Source organism: Hippopotamus amphibius, chromosome 16 (genome assembly GCF_030028045.1).
Source record: "Hippopotamus amphibius kiboko isolate mHipAmp2 chromosome 16, mHipAmp2.hap2, whole genome shotgun sequence".
Lineage (NCBI taxonomy): Eukaryota > Metazoa > Chordata > Mammalia > Artiodactyla > Hippopotamidae > Hippopotamus > Hippopotamus amphibius.
In genome coordinates this window covers 44,852,089-44,875,089 of record NC_080201.1, presented here as the reverse complement: position 1 = coordinate 44,875,089, position 23,001 = coordinate 44,852,089, and the positions used below count along the sequence as shown (strand labels likewise).

The 23,001-nt window shown below is 41.8% G+C and overlaps 1 protein-coding gene across 1 annotated transcript in view; it reads right to left on the bottom strand.

The window, feature by feature from the left end:
• Positions 1-22,698, bottom strand: part of TDRD12 (tudor domain containing 12) — a 74,385-nt gene extending 51,687 nt beyond the window's left edge. The window contains exons 1-7 of the mRNA XM_057712953.1: positions 22,624-22,698; positions 22,358-22,488; positions 14,132-14,290; positions 9,968-10,104; positions 8,265-8,384; positions 4,531-4,586; positions 3,044-3,129 (exon numbers count right to left, since the gene is read on the bottom strand). Of these exons, the coding sequence (XP_057568936.1) occupies positions 3,044-3,129; positions 4,531-4,586; positions 8,265-8,384; positions 9,968-10,104; positions 14,132-14,290; positions 22,358-22,381 (582 nt within the window). The 5' untranslated portion in view covers positions 22,382-22,488; positions 22,624-22,698. The remainder of the gene's footprint in view (positions 1-3,043; positions 3,130-4,530; positions 4,587-8,264; positions 8,385-9,967; positions 10,105-14,131; positions 14,291-22,357; positions 22,489-22,623) is intronic.
• Between the last annotated feature and the right edge of the window lie 303 nt (positions 22,699-23,001).

The following is a 23,001-nucleotide window of genomic DNA, read 5'->3' as shown; positions in this document are numbered from 1 at the left end:
AACAAAATCATAAAAAAAAAAAATTAGACTTTATCAAAATTTTAAATTTCTGCTTTCCAAAAGATACTGAAAAGAAAATATTTTATGCACAGAAAAGGAGAAAATATTTTAAAATACCATATCCAGGTGGACATGTATAAGCAAAACTCTCAAAACTCAACAGAAAGAAAACAAAATCAATTTTAAAATAGGCAAAAGATAGTAATCAAAATAGTATGGTGTTGGCATAAAAACACACACACATAGATCAATGGAACAGAATAGACAGCCCAGAAATAAACCCACACATTTAAGGTCAATTAAATTACAAAAAAGGAGCCAAGAGTATATAACGAGGAAATGATAGTCTCTTCAATAAACAATGTTAGGAAAACTGGACAGCCACATGAAGAATGAAACTGGACCACTTTCTTACACTATATACAAAAACAAACTCAAAATGGATTAAAGACTTGAATATAAGATCTGAAACCATAAAACTCCTAGAAGAAAACATAGGTGGTAAGCTCCTTGACACTGGTCTTGGAGATGATTTTTTGGATTTGACACCAAAAGCAAAGGCAGCAGAAGCGAAAATAAACCAGTGGGACTACATCAAACTAAAAAGCTTCTGCACAGCAAAGGAAAGCACCAACAAAATGAAAAGATTCTTAATAAGAGAAAATATCTGTAAGTCATTTATCTGATAAGGGGTTAATGTCCAAAATACATAAAGAACTCATACAACAACAAAGCGACAAATAAACAACCCCCCAAATAATCCAATTTAAAAATGGGCTGAGGATCTGAATGGACATTTTTCCAAAGAAGACATACAGGGTCCTATAGCCAACATTTTGGCATTTTTACCAAGTTGTAAAATAAGCAATGAAAAGTCACAGGCAAAATCAGCAAGGATGTGAGGGAACCCAAAATGCAATACAAAGAGCAACAAATGAACCTTATTACAAATGAATAACATAACTGCACTGAAGCAGGTAGGGAAGAAAAGAACTAACCTACGTAACTTTGCATCCAGGGCTTCATGCTCTAAGGCTAAAGACAAATTTCTTTTTCACAGGAATGTGGGTTAACAATTCTGAAATTACTCTATGTGAACACTGGGATTAATCAGGTAACTATATGTAACTAACGCAGGTTTCTTACTGTCAGAGACGGATGTTAAGAATGAGGACGGAAAAAAAAAAAAAGAATGAGGACGGGGAAGGCTAGAATGAACCCTGCAGCACTGGACTGAAATTAGAGGTACCAGAGCTCTTAATATATGTACAGATGGATAGATCTAAGAATAAATGTAGACATTTGTGTGTGTGGGTTAGCATACATACATGTCTTCCCTATCAGTCTGCTAAGAAGGCCTGCAATCTATGACACCCCAGTAATGAGCACTCCTAGTGCCCTAATCTTGACATCTGAAGACCATTCTTCAATGAAAGGAACAACTCCTTGGAGAAGTGGTTGATTCTAGGGCTGAGTCTGGAAAATGACAAAATTAGCCTGGAGCATCTTGTGGTACCAGAAAGTAGGAGTTTTCAACAATGATGGGGCACAAAGAAAGGACACATCAGCCACTTTGAAGAAGCTTCTAACAACTAAATATGCAACAATCTGAGCAAGAAAATAATGATAATAGTGGATTATTATCCCAGAGTAAAATAAAAATCCAAAAAGGTTATATACTAAGGTAAATTACTGAATCAGTTAATAAATGGGGAAGAAGGGTCAGTTCTTCCTCACAGATTCCAGTTAAAAATGTAGAAGGCATAATGGAAATGGGCAAACCCCACAGAAATAAGTTTGCAGACAAGGATCATTGGTGGACATCTGCACAGTCTCAAAGTATCTCGCCATAAGACACTTAATAATTTCAAAAAGGAATACACAGTAACTCTGTTGAGGAAAAACCTAGCAGACACTACATTAACCACATGATCAAGGTTAAGATGACTAGTAATAAGACATATCAACATCATGACCCTCGCTATGATGCCCTGAGAAGGGAATCACTTCCGTAGCATTTTTCCTAAAAGCATGCCAACACCTCAAGCTAATCATGAGAAAACATCAAATAAAGCCAAATTGAGCAACATTCTACAAAGTAACCAGCCAGTACTCTTCAGAAGTGTCAAGGTCTTAAAAAAGAAAGAAAGACAGCTGTCCCAGATTGGAGCAGACTAAGGAGACCTGACAGTCAGATGCAATGTGGGATCCCGGATCACATCTGAGACCAGAGAGAGAAAATTAGTGGGGAAACTGGCAAAATTCAAACAAGGTCTGTAGATCTTTTAAAGCTGTATTTGATCAGTGTACATTTTCTGGTTTTAATCACTATACTATTTGTCTGTATGATTAATGGTAGGGGAACCCAGGTAAAGCACATACAAAAATCTCTGCACTACTTTGGCATCTTGTCTGTAAGTGTAAAATTGTTCCAAAATAAAGTTTTAAAATAAATTCAGGGTTTAGATGCCCCCTGTGGGCCCTGAGCAGCCCTTGATCTGCATCTCCATCCACCTCCACACAAGGCACAGAGCTGCTGCATCTTCGTGCCACCCTTCATGAAGGGCGGCCAGCCAAAAGTGAACAGCTAGTAACTGGGCGGAGGGAAGAGGGGGCTCACATGTGACGCCCACTTTCTCTCTACTTATGTTATCTGAATTCTTTACAATGAGCACATATTACATACAATGAGAAAATTATGGGAGGAAAAAAGCAAGGAACTAAAACCACATCAAATGTGTGTATTCTAGAAAATTATGCCCTCTCATAAGAAAATAACATTTCATACTCATCACTATAGGAATAATTTCTCATCTGTTACTAAATAAAGTGATATCTAAATAAAATACTAAAGTAATTTTTTAAAGTAATTAAAAGCAGAAAAACAGTCCTGGATAACTTCTGATCTAAGCCAGACCTTGAAAGATGAAGGAAATGTATATGCTGTGTGAATGACATTGTTTTCCATGGTGTGTATTGTTTTATTAAAATAAGCATTTTTAATCATAATAAAATGTTTTAAAAATACATTTCTTTCACTTACCTTTTCATTTCTTACAGTTACATAAAGGTAAACCTCAAAAGTATCTTCTTTCACAGCACACAATTTGGCTTCCACCTGGGTAGCTGCTAAGCAGCATCAATCAAAACATAAAGCAGCTGATATTAAAAACATGCTTGAGGGACTTCTCTGGAGGTCCAGTGGTTAAGACTCCCAGCTTCCACTGCAGGGGGCATGGATTCCATCCCTGGTTGGGGAACTAACATCTCACATGCCACACCTCGCGGCCAAAAAAAAAAAAGTATCCTTGAAACAACTATAACTATTTCTCACCTATGAATCTCTGCTAACCATTCACGATTACCCAGTGTCACAAGGTTCAACAGCTTCCTCCCGCAGAAGGGGTCTGCCCGTGGGAAAGGTGAAGGCTCTCCCGGCACGGAGTCAGCCATGGGTCCTCTGTCCCCCTCAGCTCCCCTCACCCTCCTCCTGCCACCCTGTGACAGTGCCTCGAGCACAGTTCTGGTCCCCTTCTCTTCTTTTCCAGTGACTCCAAAACCCACATGCTCAGTCACAGCCTTTTACCTGAGTCCATTCCACCCCTTCAAATGCCCCAAAGAGGGCTCCACGTATGGGCACCAACAGGCACTCTGCTCCATCCTTTCCAAACGTATTTCATTTCACGCTTACCGCAACACTTTGAGGTAAGCACTGTTATCATTTTACAGGTGAGGAGGCTGAAGTATTCAACCAAGCACTCTGCCTCCTCCAAACCTGTGTCTCCCAGGCCCCCTGTGGGCTCACGAGGGCCCAAACTACAAAAGTAGAGGCGCCCCCTCCCTCCCATTTCTCCCAGGTGCAACACCTCTGGTTGCTCCTTTACCTGGACAGTGGGGCAGTGGAAGACAGGGGCCAGGCCCCCAGCTGGCATCAGGCAGCACCCCAGGTAATGCACACCCACTACTCCTCAGAATAGGCCTGGAGTTCAACACAGTTATTTGGCTCAGACTGCCAGGGGTTAGGACAGGTGCCATAAATGACAGTCTATTTTACAGCCAACAATATAAAATAAAAAGAGCACCCTAAACAGGTGCTGAGATATTCTACACATCTTTATTAGCAATGATGGTGATCACACTGTAAATATCCACTTACTATCCCTTGCTCGCTAAAAAAATTAGTCAGGCTTCTCATCAATTGTTGGTTCAATGAAATGCATGTGAATTTACTTTGCAGTGCTGCAGCTTCTGTGCAGACTAAGAGACAGGCATTATTATTGACCCACATTATTATTGTGGGTCCCCCACCCACACAGTTCTTTCCTGATTTCACCTGTCAGTTACTGATGCCCACATCCACCCCCAAAATTCCAGGGGTGCAGAGTCATCATGACACTTGGGGTAGAAGAAGCTCCAGGTAACTTGTGAACCCCATGAAGGGGGTCAAACAGCTAAGCACGCACATCTCAAGCCCCCTAACCAACAGGTGTCAGTTTGAAGCAGGCTGCAGTGACCATGCACTTGCCTTACCTTTTAGGATATTCTGAAAGTACTGAATAGCTGCACTGTCCCACTTCTTGGCAGGTCTGGAACAGAGAACAGAGACAACTTCATTAAATAAAAAGCTGAGGCCAGTACGCTAACATCATTTAGTAAGTTATACACTGGATGCTTCTGATATTACACATTGAACATACGATGCAGGTAAAGGGGAGCCTGGCTCTGGCCTGGGGGTGATGATCCCAGCTGCACCCCGCAGCAGGCTCTCTCCCACTGCTGCCTGCACCAGTGCAGAGATTCGCTGAGAATGGGCCCTTCCTGGGGCTTCCTGAGCAACTGTGCCCACCTCCATGGCATCATCTGTCCCAACACCACGTCCCATTACCTGTGGCATCTGTCTCCACAGCCAGAACGCCAGCTTCCCGGGGCAGGGACCTGAGCTCAGGCTGGCACAGAGCGAGGGCTCCATATGTGTTGGGTAAAGCAACCTTCTGAGAGTGGCTGTGGGAAACCCAGCCACTACTGTCTCATGGTAACCCTTTCACTGGGTCCCATTTCTCCCTCTCATCTTGTCCTTTCCTATGTGTGATACTGACTTATGATAAGAAATATATATTTGATCATTGTCCCTGCTTCTGGCACAGAGCTCAGTGGTGAGGTGATAAAGGTGTCTTTTGGTGTTTCAATGAGATGATGAGTGGAAAGCACCTGGGTAACTTAGGGATGGGGGCTGGTTGCCAGGGGAACCAGCCTTGTGAATAGAGGGTTGTAACTTTCAGTCCGACCCCCCTGACCTTGGGGAGGGGAAAGGGGTTGGAAGTTGAATCAATTGCCAATGGCCAATGATTTAATCAATCATGGCTAGGTAATGAAGCCTCCAAGTACACCAAAAATGGACTAGATTGGGAGCTTCTGGGCTGGTGAACACGTGGAGATGTGGGACGACAGGTGTGCCTGGAGAGGGAAGGAAGCTCCTTTCCCCAGACCTTGCCCTGCATCTCTTCCATCTTAGCTGCTCCTGAGTTACATCTTTTATAATAAACTGGTGATCTAGTAAGTAAAACGTTTCTCTGAGTTCTGTGAGCCATTTAGCAAATTAATCAAACCCGAGGAGGGAACCTCTCATTTACAGCCATCCCAGTCAGAAACACAGGTGGTGACCCAGACTTGAAACTGGCATCTGAAGTTGGGGGGGCTGAGGGGGAGTCTTGTAGGATTGAGCTCTTAAGCCATGGGATCTGATGCTACCTAAGGTTAGACTGCATTAATTGCTTGGTGGTGTGTTAAGACACACACGCACTCTCACACACATACACACACACACACTCTCACAAACTGGAGTCAGAGTCATACTATGTTTTGGAAAGAAAATCACAGGAGAAGCTATAGGCAGTGGCAGATCATGAAAAAACCAGCATTTGAACACATGGAACAAAAATAAAATAAAGTAAGGTTATAATGATATGTTTTATGTTTCTCCACTGGTTTTACTTATCACAGATGCCACCACCATCCTCCAAGGGTTGTTTCAAAGATCAAATGAGGTAACATATATAAAGCACTTTGCCCCATTATTTCTATTTTTACTAAGATACTAAGCACATTACCTCACGAGAATCACAAAGGGTTTCCAAAGGGTGGTATAAACAAACAAACAAATAAATACAGTGGTTCTAAAACCTTGCTATACAAAAAATTACCTAATAAGCTTTTGGCTTTTTAACAAAATTTAGTAGATTCCTAATAAGGAAAAGGCCCAAGAGAAAAATCAATACAGTCTATAAACAAGTAAATCAACAAGTCTCTCATGGATTAATCAGTTAGTCTGTGTGCCTGTGTGTGTCTCTCTCTCAACACACACACACATGATAACTATGTAGAGAGATACCCAACTTTACAAGTCAGAAAAACACAACTTAAAATACCACTGTCCAGCAAATAAGCAAAAATTGAAAAGCCTGATGATATTCTATGTTGTGTAGGGAAAGCAGCACTTTCTACACCTCCTGATGGTGGGAGTATAAATTGCTCGTCCTTTTGAAGGGAAATTTAATAAACACTGTAATACACATATTAAGAAAGACATTCTAGATGAGGCACAAACACAAAAGCACCACTATCAAAGAAGGTGATCAAAACCCCCTGAGATCACTCACTTGAAGCCCTTCTTCACCTACACTGAGGGTCTCCTAGAGTTGGGTGTGTCAAAGACTGGGAAGGCTCCTGGGGAACACTGTGGTGGCGCTGGAAAGGGGGTCATGCAGAGGGGGTGTGAGAAAGACAGGGGGACTGCCTCTGAGGAAGAGTTGGGCATGGACAGCTGGAGGGAAGCTGCTGGCTGCTCTGAAAGAGGGATGGGGAGGAGGCAGGCGTTGCTGGGCAGCCTGGAGGAACGAAGCAGCCTCTGCAGAGACCAGCAGCTTAGCGTCTTATTAGCGTGGATTCCAAGGCAGCCACAAGAGCGATACACTCATCATCCCAAGGCGATTGCAGGTGATGAGGGCTGGGGGAGTGGAGATAAGAGTGTCTCCACAGACCTCGCAAAAGCATCCATAAAGAGAGGCAGCTTCCAAGTTCAGAGAGACTTAGAATGCAACATCACCAGGACATGCAAGTTGAATCAGAATTGTGCTGCTTCCCACAGCTTTTTCTCCCACAAAGCCACGGTGCTGGAGGGGGAGGGAAGGCAGAATACCAGAAGGGAGGATGGGGCTGCCCCCAGGACCTCAGGTGGTGCTCATTCAAGTCAGCAAATATCACAGTCATAACCCTGACACAGCATTGCCCAGTGCAGGGACCCAACCTATACAAACACACACACACACACACGCACACACACACACTGCTATTGTTAGATAGCAGTGTGTGTGTGTGTGTGTGTGTGTGTGTGTGAGATACATGTGTACATATGTGCATGCGTGCATGTATACATCTCTATGTTTTATTTCGATTTATCTATATTCTTAAGAGAATGTACAGTACAAAGTGGTTTGGTAACAATCTAGCCGGCTATCAAGAGAGGAATGGTCAAAGACAGCAAGTATGCCAACCATATTCACCCAGGAGAAAGACTGAAAGTAGAAGGGAATATGTGTATTGGCAAAGGGCTTCAACATACATTCTTAAGTTAAATTTGCCAATAAGACAGTGTGTTCTAATTTTCATTAAAAGCTCCATGCATGTGAATATGTATAAAAGCGCTGAAAAAGGTCTGCAAGGTCAGCACCTGAACAGGTCACAGAGGCCTTCCAGGAGGGAGGGAGGGAGGAAATGGGACTGGAGAAGGATGACATGACTTTTTTTTAATGCCCCATGGTCTGATGTATTAACGTTTCTCTTTACACTTAATTTATCCCTTTTTGTAAGTTAAAAAGCCAAACAGGGGCTTCCTAGGTGGCGCAGTGGTTAAGAATCCGCCTGCCAATGCAGAGGTCACGGGTTCGATCCCAGCTCCAGGAAGATCCCACATGCCGCAGAGCAACTAAGCCCGTGTGCCAAAAAAAAAAAAAAAAAAAAAAGCCAAACAGCACAGACAAACAGCACAGAGCTCGGGCCTTACTCTAAACCCCCTCACACTGCAGTCTCTAGAGATGGGGCTGCACAGCCAGGTTTGACACACTGACTCGGAAGACACCTCCTGAAGGACAAAAGAGAACTATGAAATCGCTTAGCACTTCCCAAGAGAATCTGATTTCACATAAACATCATACGCTCAATTTAAGACTTTTACTAATGATTCAGTATATGTTAGAAGCTGTACTTACACAATCTCAGCACTGTCTTCACAGAAGTCAACATGCAATGTGACAGGTTTTGTGCAGTACAGTCTGAATTTTTTTGCTCTGTAGGGAAGCTTCATAAAACTTTCTACTGCAACTCGGATGCTTAACAGTGAAAGAGAAAAAGTTCCGTGATGAAGAAAAATTATATATAATAGATTTATTTGAAGTACACCTATATAATTAAAATATGTAACATAAAACACACAAAACCTGATTTTTTCTGTTTCTATTATAGCCACCAACAGCAGCAAGTGCTTGGAGACATCTACTCAACAAGGTGAAAACTGGTTCTTGGAAGCAGAGAAAAATCTTACTTTTTTATGTATAAAGCACAGATATACATACAGTGCATAAAAGATACTCATTAATCTTTGGCACTAAAATTTCATGGCATGGGGGCAGGGAGGGATTAGAAAAACACTGTCTCAGACTGAGAAACACTGGGTAATAATGAACAAATGTGGAAGCAAATTCTATTTAAGATTTTAAAATATCGATTTCAATACATGACCAGAATTACCTTGAAATTTCTGTACGTACAGAGACATTTTAAGAGTTAGTATTGGTCAACTTTGCACAAAAAAGCTGATGGACTAAGGTTTGATAGGTAAGTTGTTCAGCATTTTTCTTTCCTTTCCCTTCCGGCGAACGACAGAACACTTGAACATACGGTTTTGACATCAGCAGGTTCTCAGGGGCCTTGTGTGGGCAGTCTGGCCGCCTCAGTCTCAGAGACAGTTTAGAAAACGCGGCTGCACTCACCACCCCTCCAGGCCTCCTTGCTCTAATCATACGATTCTCTTGCCCCAAACAAATTAAACTTAAAACTCCAATACTAAGAGGAAATCTCTACCAAACAGTTAAATACGATGTTATTTTTAATAACCATTACGGTTATAAAGGTGCAGACCCACAAGCTGGAAAGGCATCTTCTCCTTTTCCGTGAAGACCTGCCAGTCCCCGCTGAGGGAGCAGCCCCCCAACACAGACTCCCCGTCAGAGCGCCCACCTCCCCTGCAGCTGGGAGCTCTTTCTCTTTCGGAAGAAGGGTCCTCATGTTTATTTATTTATTATTTATTAAACTGATATCCTCTGACTCTGGGACAGGAAATCATGAAAAAATTACCACAAACACCAACAATGACTTGCTGACTGTTTTCTAGGGAACCGTGACGTGTGGTCCTGGAGTCAGCAAGGGTCACTCTGAATGTTCCCCCGTCTTCTGTGACAGTCACGCCCTAACTCTGTTGAGCAGGACAACCAGGGACACACGCTCTGCTCTCTGTAATCTGAGGCTGTGCCAGCAAACCGTTCCTTCTGTGGCAACAAGAAGGGTTTCTCTCTGCCTCCCAGTAGCCAGGCCTCCCTGAAGGACCCATTCCATCACCTGGCAACCTCAGGGGATAGGCTACGCCAGGCCAGGTGAGCTGCTGGCCGAGAATACCTGCCCTTTGGCAGAAGGAAGGTGGAAGGAAGGCCGGAGCCACCTGCTGAGTCCTCATCCTGAGCCCCTGCTCCTACATTCACTGCTCGTAAAATTGGAATCTGCAAGTGTTCCCTTCCTGAAGCTAAAAAATTTCTAGCTTATGACCACTCATTCCTTACTTTGAAAACTGACACTCTGCTTAAAAACTGGCATTTGTCCCCTAAAGAGCATAAGGCAAAATAAATACATATGTACGTACTTTTTGGATTTCACTGGAATGTATTTGGCAAAATCCACAAGGAAACACTCTGCAAGGTAATTGTCTGCTGAAGACACAATTGCCTTAATAACAGCCCTGCACCAGCACTTCAGTTCCTGACAATAAACCACACAAACCTACAAAATAAAAAGAAAACTTCAGGGTTAAAATCTCTAGTCACACTCAGAAAACTATAAGATATTCATGAAAGAAATCAAAGATGACACAAACAGATGGAGAGATACACCATGTTCTTGGATTGGAAGAATCAATATTGTGCAAATGACTATACTACCCAAAGCAATCTACAGATTCAACACAATCCCTATCAAATTACCAATGGCATTTTTCACAAAATTAGAACAAACAATTTTACAATTTGTATGGAAACACAAAAGACCATGAATAGCCAAAGCAATCTTGAGAAAGAAAAACAGAGCTGGAGAAATCAGGCTCCCTGACTTCAGACTATATTACAAACCTACAGTAATCAAGACAGTATGGTACTAGCACAAAAACAGAAATACAGATCAATGGAACAGGATAGAAAGTCCACAGATAAACGCAAGCACCTATGGTCACCTAATCTTTGACAAAGGAGGCAAGACTATACAATGGAGGAAAGACAGTCTCTTCAATAAACGGTGCTGGGGAAACTGGACAGCTACATTAAAAGAATGAAATTAGAACACTTCCTAACACCATTCACAAAAATAAACTCAAAATGGATTAAAAACCTAAATGTAAGGCTGGATACTATAAAACTCTTAGAGGAAAACATAGGCGGAACACTCTCTGACATAAATCGCAGCAAGATCTTTTTCAAACCACCTCCTAGAGTAATGAAAATAAAAACGAAAATAAGTAATTGGGACCTAATAAAACAAAAGCTTTTGCACAGCAAAGGAAAGCATAAACAAAATGAAAACACAACCCTCAGAATGGGAGAAAAATATTATATCTGCATATGAAGCAACCGACAAGGGATTTACCTCCAAAATATACAATCAGCTTATGCTGCTCAGTATCAAAAAAACAACCCAATCAAAAAGTGGGCAGAAGGTCTAAATAGACATTTCTCCAAAGAAAACATATAGACAGTTAAAAAGCACATGAAAAGATGTTCAACATCACTAACTATTAGAGAAATGCAAATCAAAACTACAATGAGGTATCACCTCACACCAATGAGAATGGCCATCATGAAAAAGTCGACAAACAATAAATGCAGGAAAGGGTGTGGAGAAAAGGAAATCCTCCTACACTGTTGGTGGGAACATACACTGGTACAGCCACTATAGAGAACAGTATGGAGGTTCCTTAAAAAACTAAAAACAGAGCTGCCATATGATCCAGCAATCCTACTCCTGGGCATATTTATGGAGAAAATCATAATTCAAAAAGATATATGCACCCCAATGTTCACTGCACTACTATTTACAATAGCCAGGACATGCAAGTAACCTAAATGTCCATCAGCAGAGGAATGGATAAAAAAGATGTGGTACATATATACAATGGAATATTACGCAGCCATAAAAAAGAATGAAATAATGCCATTTGCAGCAACATGGAAAGACTTAGAGATTGTCATAGTGAGTGAAGTCAGACAAAGACAAATATAATATAATATCACTTATATGTGGAATCCCAAAAAAAGGGTACAAATGAACTTATCTACAAAACAGAAATAGAATTACAGATGTAGAAAATAAACTTATGGTTACCAGGGAGTAAGGGGTGTAGAGGGATAAATTGGAAGACTGGGATTGACATATATATACTACTATATATAAAATAGATAACTAAGAAGGACCTACTGTATACCACAGGGAACTCTACTCAATACTTGGTAATGACCTATATGCGGAAAGAATCTAAAAAAGAGTGGATATATGTATATGTATAACTGATTCACTGTGGTGTTCACCTGCAACTAACACAACATCGTACTCCAATACAAATTTTTAAAATAAAATTAAAAATCTCTAGTCAATGATAAGAGAACTAAAAGGTACCCTCAACATCATCTCATACCTTTTACCTTAAAGATGAGAAAAGGCTGGATCACCCCAAGCTAAACACTGCTTATCAGGAAAATAAGAGCACAGGTGACCTGAATCCTATTTCTACCAAAATCCTATTGGTTTTCTTACTACAATCATTTTGACTCCTTAACTGAGGACAAGTTTTAGAAAGTAAAATAAGGAAAATGCATTGCTTTACCTTCTTAAATCAGAAAACAAAACTTACAAATAACTGTCAATCATGTGCCAGGACAACATGAAACCACACCCCAGGCTTATCTCCCCAGTTCTGCTTGCAGTGCCTGTTTACCACTGTCTGACATTTGTTTGCTGTCGGCCACAACTGGATGTCAGCTCCATGATGACCGGATTTTTGTTGTTTTGTTTACTGCCATACTCCCAGCACCTACAACAGTGCTTGGCATGTACTAAGTCCTCAAAAACTACTCAGTGAATGACTGAATAAATACCTGCAGCCCCCTTTTAGGGAAACAGCCCTGCTAGAGTGACAGTGCTTGGCATTCTGACTGTCCCAGTGGACTGCCAGGACACAGAGGCAAACCATATGCTGACCACAGGCTTATAAAGTGGCTCAGGGAGGAGAGCTGTGCCCAGCAGGGAAGAAGCCAGCCAGTGGAGATCCCTGCCCTCAGGAACAGAAGTTGGAAAATATAGGGCATCTATTCTGCAAGGGATGGGTTCTTGAGAGCCTCACATAATTCAAAATACAAATTATTCAAGGGAAATTCTGCCAAAGGATGGAGGGTATTTCTGTTTAATGCTTAAGTCAAAGAACTTTGCAGTAAATAATTCACATAGCCAGGCAACTTTGAAAAGGTGATATTCTAGGGCTTCTACTAGCCAATAATGAGATAACTGAAGCATCAAGAAAAATGATTACAACTGATGAATACACTAAAAGCCATGAGTTCAATATAGTACTTAATAATGACAAGGAGAGAGAAACAAAACAAACCTCTAGCTATAAATGTAGATAATGAGGCACAAATCACTACGCTGAAAACTGTTAAGGGAAAGAACTGAGCGATCTTTCCATCTTTCCAGTATCAACTGTATTACTTCAGGAAGCCAAACAGTTCTAACAGATGAGCGAACGTTCTGTATGGAAAAATTCCAGCTCATGAATGCAGAAGCCACATGAAAACGACCGTTTTGCAAGTGTAAATGAAAGAGCTGATTTGGGCAGTGGTGGTCACCGGATGGCATTACTAGCTGATGGGCACCACAGGGAGGGTTCAGGCTGCCGCGATCTGCATGCATGGGTCCAACCTCAGCATCCCTGAAGGTGAGATCCTCTCCCAATTCAATACAAGAGGAACCTCACAGCACTAGTCATTCTTGGGGGGAAAAAAGTGGCCCTAAATCCAACCAAACCTTTATCTGTATCAGTCCACAGGAGAGACAGGGGATGAAGGGAAAAGTTCACCTCCACTACAAGAAAGCAATCAGGCTATCCAAAATGTGGGATATTTTAAAAGGACGACTGGCCTGGTTTCATTTCTTCAACAAGTAAATGGCATGGAAAAAATAATGTTATTAATGATTATTTGGGGTGGGCTGAGGATTTCAAATTATTTCTAATTTTTCTCATAAAGAGTTTATAAATCTTTTCCTATCGTGCTGTTATAAAAATTCAAACTCTTCTGAGAAATAACTGACCTGCAGAGAGAAACAGACAATGGGCATGGAGCTGAGCTTGCAGGAAAGGGAGGGGCCACGATGTAGAGTAAGGAAAATAAAGCGCCATGAGCTGGTCAAAGTCATGAACAACCAAAAGCGAAGCACTGGCTCTAGACTGGAAACCCCCATGCTCTCTTTGCTAAGGTCCCTGTGACGGATCTAGAATAATCCTCTGGTTCCCAGCCCCAGGATGATGGCCCCATGCCTGAATTTAGATGGCACCCCATCTCCTGTTGCCCCATGTGAACATGATACAACAACTGCCACTTCCCATGACTAGCCCGACTCTTACGCAACCAAAAGAACCTAACACAAGGCAATGATTATTAGCAATTGAAATACTATAAGAGTTTTTTTTATTATCTTAGTTGCCAAAATAGTCTACATCTTGAGTAGCATTTCAAGACACACTGTGTAAGCACATTTAGGTACATACCTGCCCTTCTTCCAACATTAGTGGTTTTATTTCTGTATCTTGACACATGCTCTTATAGAAGTCATTCATGGCACTATTTAGTTTTTGATAGTCAACTTCATGATCTAAAAAGGGACTACATCCTTTTATAATAACCCAGAAGCAACCTGGATCTTCAATCTGTAAAATTTTTAAAAGACAAACAAAACAATGCATGATTTAAAAGTGGAACCATAAAATAAGCGTTAGAATCACAATAACTGTTTCAAATTTAAGTGCTCTAACAAACTGTTGACCAGTACTTCTCTCTTAAATGGTCAGATAGAAGATAAAAGACCCTCAAATCATCACTTGTATATGTTAAACTTATACAATGTCATATGTCTATTACACTTCAATAAAACCTGGAAAAAAGATAAAAGACGTAAAGATAAAACTCTAAAACATGTAACCAATAATACGTAATTTAAAATTATGTGTTGTGACTGAAAAAGCAAGAGATCAATGCCCTCGACCTGTATTTTGAAAATATCCATAATAAAATACAAAAGCAAAGTTCAGAACAATGTTTTCAGTATTCTATGTCTTTCATAAGAAAGGGAAGGAAATGTGAATGTGTGTACATTCTTCTCATGTTAAAGCAAAGAAATGGCAGATAAACCCAAAACATACAGATTATTACCTACAGAGGAAGCCAGGGATGGGGTAGAAGGAAGAGGGATGAAAGTCAGACTTCTCTGAATGTATTTTATTATCTATTAGTGTTATTAGAAACCAAGATTTTCATTATTAGAGAAAAGATACAAATATAAAATGAAAAGTTAAATTTGAGCTGAAAATATCAATAAAAGCTCATGATTTTTCAAATGTCCTGTATTTTCTGTCTATTGAAAGGGCCTAAAAGCAATGACATCCCAAGATTTTGGATTCCAGATACCAGGTGGCAGGAATACATTAGTATTCTTTCTATTTTTCTGAATGTTTGAATATTTTTACCATAAATAGTTGGAAAAAAGAACAGCTGGCCATTCTGATTCCAGTAATGGCAGAGTAGTTCTTATGGACTAACCCACCTGCAAGTAACAATGATAAACCCTGGAAGAAAAGAAAATGACAATTTGAAGGCACTGAAGAGTAACCAGAAGCAGGTGGGAGATTCAATCCTTGACAGGAGGCAACGTGGCTGGTGAGACCCATGTTTATAAGTAGCTTTCCCCCTGAAAACAGCCCCAGTCCAGTGGGTGCAGAATATAACTCAAGCAGAAGCCAGCCTGTTTGCGGCTCAAGGAACCAAAGAACGGAGCCTGGGGCTGCCAGAGCAGCTGTACATGCAGGGGAGAAATGCTGAGCCTCAGAGGGGAGAGTCCTGAAGTCTGCAGAGGAAAACCCCTCAAATCCTTGGCAGATGTGAACTGCACAGTAAGACTCCAAGAAATCCTGGGAGAAGCTGCAGTCGGGGAGGCTGATGGAAGTACAGTTCTAGCTTCTGCCCAGGAGAACTGCAGGACTCTGGGCACTGAGTGACTGCCCAAACCTCTGCACTAAGAGGCCACCCAAACTCACAGCATAAGGCTGTGTCCCCTCTACAATGCCTACCCGAGAAAGTTCAAGGCTGCTGGGAGAACTACTTTTGTCTCAGCCAACACCTGAGACAGGCCCTTGACCTCCCTTTCTCAGAGTATTTACTACAACAGACGTCAGCTGTGGAGCCTTCCGGTCCCTCTGGGATGTGTATGTATCTCCTACCACTCAGGAGTAGTCTTTCCCAAGGACCTGAAAGCCATTCCTTTGAAATGTAATCATCTGGAAGGACAGGGCCCCCAGCCTCCAGTCTCTGTGGGAATTCAGAAGCCTGACTCCATAGGTAGCAGACACAGCTGCCTCATCACAGCGACACTGACCCACACTTTGTCATTTTCCACTGGAGCCCCTCTTCTCCTTCTCCTCACGCTCCCTTTAAATCATCCTGCCACCTCTACACAAATTGGAATGGAGCTCAGCTTCCTCCACTATGTCAGCAGTCACTGAATACAATCTGTTTTCAGTGCTTTAACCAATGTCCACCTTTGATTCTCTTTGACATCCATCACAGGAAAACAGAGTTTGGAGCAGGAGTCCTGCCAAGTTAAGGAGGCTCAGTAAACACCTCAGGCTCCCTACAGATCCCCTGCAGTGACAAGCCTGGGGAGTAAAGACGATGTTGCAGGACAAAGAGAATGTGTTCTGTCAACAAGGGTAAAATCAAGAGGTCTCCAAAGAACCATAAACCAAGCCTCCCAAAGCGGCTCCCCATCACCACAACCCCCAGTGCAGCATGACCAACACTAGACAAGCAAATAAATGAGAATGCACTGCATGGCCAAGGCAAGAAACAGCCAATAGAAAGTGAACTCAAGACTGCCCAGATGTTGAAGTAAACAGGCAAGGACTTAAAACAGCTATTATAAATACAATATTCAAAAACATAAAGATAAAATGGCTATAGTGAGTTTGTTTTTTAAAAAGGAGAATTTCACATAAGAAATGGAAGGTATATATAAAAAAAAAACCTATGGAAAAGGGTAATTCTAGAACCAAAAAGTGAAACAAACAAAATAAAAAATTTATTAGTGGTGTGCTTACCACTCCTCCTCGACATTGTGCTAGAGGTCCTAGTCAGTACAATAAGATAAGTAAGTACAATAAGTAAGTACAATAAGATAAGATTGTCAGTAAAATTGGAAAAGAAGAAAGAAAAGTGTCTCTATTCACAATAAGAATATCTACGTAGAAAATTCTAAGGAGTCTACAAAAAATATACTAGAACTAATAAGTGACTTTAGCAAGGTTCCAGGGTACAAGGTCATATAATAAATTCAACATGTCTATAGTCCAGCAATAAAAACTGGAAATTTAAACTTAAAAAACAGCACCATTTTCAACAGCACCAAAAAGCAGGAATTATTTAGGAATAAATCAAATGAAAAATGAATAATGTGTATGCTAAAAAGTACAATACACTGATGAAATAAATCAAAGAAGGCCTGTAATGCAGATACACTATGTTCATGGAATGTTAAGAATTTGATTTTCCCAAAAATGGTCTATAAACAGCACTCAATTCCAGCAGGAGATCCGAAATCAGCAAACTATTAAATTCTTATTGGAAAGGCAAAGGACCTTGAATAGCCCCAATAATTCTGAAAAAGAACAACATGGTTGGAAAACAAACTATCTGATTTTAAGACAATATAGAGACTTCCCTGGTGGTGCAGTGGTTAAGAATCCGCCTACCAATGCAGGGGACACAAGTTTGATCCCTGGTCTGGGAAGATCCCACATGCTGTGGAGCAACTAAGCCCGTGCACCACAACTACCGAGCCTGCACTCTAGAGCCCGCAAGCCGCAACTACTGAGCCCACATGCCGCAACTATTGAAGCCCATGCACCTAGAGCCCGTGCTCCACAACAAGAGAAGCCACCACAATGAGAAACCCTCACATCACAATGAAGAGCAGCCCCTGCTCATCGCAACTAGAGAAAGCCCATGCGCAGCAAGGAAGACCCAATGCAGCCAATAAATAAATAAATAAATAAATAAAATTTAAAAAAATAAAAAAATAAACACTGCTTTCTTTAAAAAAAAAAAGACAATATAAAGTTGCAGTAATCAGAACTGCGTGGTACTGGAGAAACCATAGGTATATAAATCAACAGAACAGAAACAGAGTCACACTTATGTGGTCAACTGATTTTCAATAAAGGCACAAAGGAAATTCAATTGAAGGAGGATAGTTTTTTCAGCAAATGATGCTGGAACAGTTAGATATATGCAAAAAAATGAACCTTGATCCATTCCCTGCACCATATACAAGAATTAATTCACATGGATCATTTATCTAAATGTAAAATATAAGACTATAAAAAATGTTTGAGAAATACTTGGGGGGAAATCTTTGCGACTGTGGGTTATGCAAAGATTTCTTAGATAAAACACCAGAAGTATAATTCGTATAAGCAAAAATTGATAAATTGGACTTAATCCAAATTTTAAAACTTCTGCTATTTGAAAGACACTGTTAAGAGAAAGAAAAGATAAGCCACAAACTGGGAGAAAATATTTACAAATCATATATCCAACAGAGAACTTTATCCAGTATATATAAAGAACTCTACAAAGTCAATAATAAGAAAACAAACCACCAAGTTAGAAGAATGGACAGATCTAAACAGATACTTGACCAAAAAAGACGGAAGGATGGGCAAACAAGCACATGGGAACATGATTAACACATCATTTGTCATTAGGGAAATTAAAATTAAAACCACAGTGAGATACCAGTAAACACCTACTAGAATGGCTAAAATGTATAAAACTGACAATATCAACTGCTGGTGAGGATGTACAGCACTACTGATGGAAATGCAAAGTGGAACAGTTACTTTGAAAAAGTTTCTCTTAAAACTAAAAATACAGGTAATCCTACTGATTTACCCACGAATTGAAAACTTGTATTGACACAAAAATCTATATGCAAAGTTTCTAGCAGTTTTATTTATAATCTCCCTAAACTGGAAACAACTCAAATGGTCTCCAACTGGTGACCATATAAATAAATTGTCACGTATCCATACAATGGAATTCTACTCACTCCTAACAAGTGCATTACAGTTAAGTCAAAGCAGCCAGACTCAAAGCCTACATACTACTGTATGATTCCATATGCACAGTCCTATTTTTATGACATTCTGGAAAAGGCAAAACCAATAAGGACAGAAGACAAATCAGTGGCTACCAAGAACTAGAGGTGGGAGAAAGAAATGACTACAAAGAACCATAAGACAATTTGCGGGGGTAATGGAACTGTTCTGTATTTTGATTTTGGTGGTGATTACATAACTATGCATTTTTCAAAATATCACAGAATTCTACATTACAAGTAATTTATGGGTAAAAAAAGATATGAGGCAAATACGGCAAAATGTTAAAATCTGTCAAAGCTAGGTGGTAGATGTCCAGGTGATTATAGTATTTTTTTATACTTTTTGTCTAGAATATTTCCTAATAAAAAGTTAGATTTTTAAATTATTTTTAATCAAAGGAATGATTTTTTTAAAATAGTTTCTTGTCCTCGGAAGTGGCATCACCTTTGCAGTATTTTTAATAAAAATGTTTAACCTGAACACAATAATGAGGAAACAGACAAATCCAACTTGAAGGGTATTTATCAAAGCAACTGCCCTTACTCTTCATAAATTTCAACGACATCAAAGATACAAAGCCAGAGAACTGACCCAAATTAAAAGAAGACTAAAAGGCCATGACAACTAAATGCAACGTATAATTTTTTATTGGATCCTGGATCAGAGAAAACAAGTTATAGAATATATTACTGGCACAACTGGAGAAATTTGACTATGGACTATATATTAGACAACAGTGTTGTATATCAATGTTACATTTCTCAAGTAAGAGAAAGTCTTTCTTCTTAGGAAACACATGCATAAGTATTAAGAGTTTACAACTAATTCTCAAACAATTCAGCAAAAGAAGTCAACAATTATATACATGTATTATAAAGAAATATGCAAATATGACAAAATGTTAACAACTCTAGATGTAGAGTATATGGTTATTCTCAATACTGTTTTTGTAACTTGTTTTTGAGTTTGAAAATCTTCAAAACATCAAGTTGGGGAACAGTTTAAAAAAAATTTTAAGGCATCATAGATAATTTGAAGTTGCTAGAATGTTTCAGTATTTTTAAAATCTGCTATTAAAACCTAAAAAATGGAGGCGGGGTTCAGTTTTACCAGCCAGGAGAACAAGTTGTTCAAGTTGCAATTTCTTCCATGTGCTTTACCAGGCAGGAATTGGCTCACAATTTCTCCCACCCCCACCTCTTACACCAAGGTTGGGGCCTGCTGCTTCCCACCAGTCCCATAAGGCAATGCTGCCCACACTGCAGTCATCAGCTTTACATTTTTTTCCCCTGCATGTCTACGTTATTTCTATTAAAAAAATAATATCTATATAAAATTTTGGTCCACTTTCTTCTGCTTACCTCTACCACTCAAACTTGAATACTTTACTCAAGTAAAAGTAGAATCAGCTATCCAGCATGTTAGAACTAAATAGCTCACATCATTAGTAACTCATCTTTCCTACATGTTATTTCCCTTTACCTTCATTTACCTGAGTAAACTACACATATACACTTTTTTTGTTTGTTTTTTTGTTTTTTTATTTACTGGATTTATTTTTTTATTGGTTGTGTCAGATCTTCACTGCTGCACACTGGCTTTCTCTAGTTGCAGAGAGCGCGGGCTGCTCTTCATTGTGATGTGTGGGCTCCTCATTGTGGTGGCTTCTTTTGTTGCGAAGCACGGGCTCTAAGGTGCGTGGGCTTCAGTAGCTGCAGCACATGGGCTCAATAGTTGTGGCTATTGGGCTCTAGAATGCAAGCTCAATAGCTGTGGTGCACGGGCTTAGTTGCTTCCCCGCATGTGGTATCTTCCTGGGGCAGGGCTCAAACCTGTGCCCCCTGCATTGGCAGGCAGATTCTTAACCACTGCACCACCTAATAAGTCCTACATGTATATACTTTTAATCAACACCTTTTTCTCCCTTAGCCTCATCCTAACAGGTCTGCAATGCTAGTTATGTTTTTATTTCTAAAATATATTACAAATACATAACTGTTAAAATTTCTTAAATTTATTTAATTGTGGTAAAATACACATAAATTTTAACATCTTAACCATATTCAGTGGCATTAACTACATTCATATTGTTGTGCTTCCATGATCACCATCCATCTCCAGAACTTCTTTCATCTGGCAAAACTGAAACTCTACACCCATTAAACAGTAACTCCCCATCGCCCCCACCTCAGCCCCTAGCAACCACCATTCTGTCTTCTGTCTCTATGAATCTGACTACTCTAGGAACCTCATATAAGTGGAATCATGCAGTATTTGTCCTTTTGTAACTGATTTATTTCACTTAATATGATGCCTTCAAGATTCATCCATGCTGTAGCATGTATCAGAATTTCCTTTTTAAGGCTGAATAATATTCCATTGTATGTATATATTACATGTTGCTTATCCATTCATCTGTTGGTAGAAACTTGGGGAAATAAATTTTATCAATGTAAAAGCTAAATTAATCTGGAAAATTACAGCTGGCAATGGTACCACACTTGGGGAAATACTCCTATATTGGATAGAAAATTTACTCTGAGTGTGAGCAGGGTAAGAACCAGCAGTGGGGGCAGACCACAGCTGAGGGGGCAGAGAAAACGGTTCCTGGGTCCAACTGAGAAAAAATGGGTTCCCAAGTTAGAGGCAGTGAGAGTGCAGCGACTCCTTCCAAAGTTCTGCCCCAATGGATTTGCACATGGCAGTATCCGTACCCCTTGGAAGAGTCGTCTTTCTAAAGGAGAAATCACACTACTGTATTCAGGGAGGGTGGTAGAGAGGAGCTTGCCAGTTGCATCTGAAAACCCTAAAATTCTCAGAACAAATCCTCTGAATCAGCTGCTTCAAACGTTTGTGAACCTCTGTTGGTATAAATTACATTAAACAAGAGCAGGAAAGCTGATTTTTTTGGTAATGCCATCATGCCTCTCCTCTGCCCACCGAGGTACGATCTTTTCCAAAAAGTTGTTTATATTTCCTTTTCCCAATACCCCAAACCCACCCCCCTTTGCTCTGGTTTGTAAACTCCTTCCTCCAAGTACACACCGTGAACACACTAAGCCTTTGCGGTCTCCGGCATCATTAAGGAGCACGCATCTGACTCAAAGAGAAGTTGCAGCTGTTCCGGTCGCTCTGCAGGCCCCCTTCGGGGCGAACCCCCGCCGCGCCCCCGGATCCAAGGACGCTAGTCCGGCGGCGCCCCCGTGGGGAGGGGGTGGCCGCCAGAGTCCTGGGGCGCGTGCGGGTCCCCACGAGTGCAGCCAGGACGGACATGTGTTCGGAGAGACACAGGTCACCCATGGCCCTGTCCAACGGGGGTGGGGACCCGCCGGAGAGGACCTGCGTCGGGAGAAAGGAACAGGTCCACGGACCGGGGGCGCCTTCATCCAGCGCGGAACCGCGACCGGGAGAAGGGGTCAGAGTTCGTCCCTCCCCCTGAGGTTCTAAATACAGGACAGAGCGTCCGGGATCCCATCCGGGACCCCTTCCTGCGGGTCCCCCCCGGGGCGGACCCTACACAGTGAGCAGGTGAACTGCCGGGCCCGGGGCTTCGCGCTCGCTCACCTTCAGCACCAGGACCTCGAGCATCTTCCCCGCGCCTCGCCGGCCACCCGAGGGACTCGCCCTGGAAACACGCACACCGCTGCGGCCGCGCCCGGCTCCTGGTTTCAACGTCGCTACTCCCTCCAGACAAACTTTGGGGGCGAAAACGGAGTCTCTGGGAGGGCCGGCCTCCGCGGGAGCCGCGCCTCCTCCCCGGGTCAGCGCCGCGAAGCCCGCGAGCCCACCTCCGGCCCCCAGGCCGCGGCCATGCAGCCCCCGCCACTCACCACAGCGAACCGCAGGCGAAGCGCTGCGCGCCAACCTGGATGCAGCAGGCGTCGTCGGCGCGCACGGGCTTTCGCCCCGCCCCCCTCCGTTGCGTGACGCCCGGCGGCACAAGAACCACGTGGTGCGCCAACCGCCGGCACAACGGTTGGCGCCCAGCGCACAGCACCTTGGGAGCGGGGGCGAGGGGCGGAGCTGCGCGGGCGTCACGTGGCTGGCTCCCGGGTCAACTGGAGCTGCTGGCGAGCGCGGACTCGCGAGTCCGGGTCTTAGCTGTCCCATGGGGGCGGAGTGGCCTCCTGGGAGGCCCTTGCACTCCAACTCCTACTTGGCCTGCGTCCACCTCGCAGCCTTGGGGTTAGAAGAAAAGTCCCTGATCC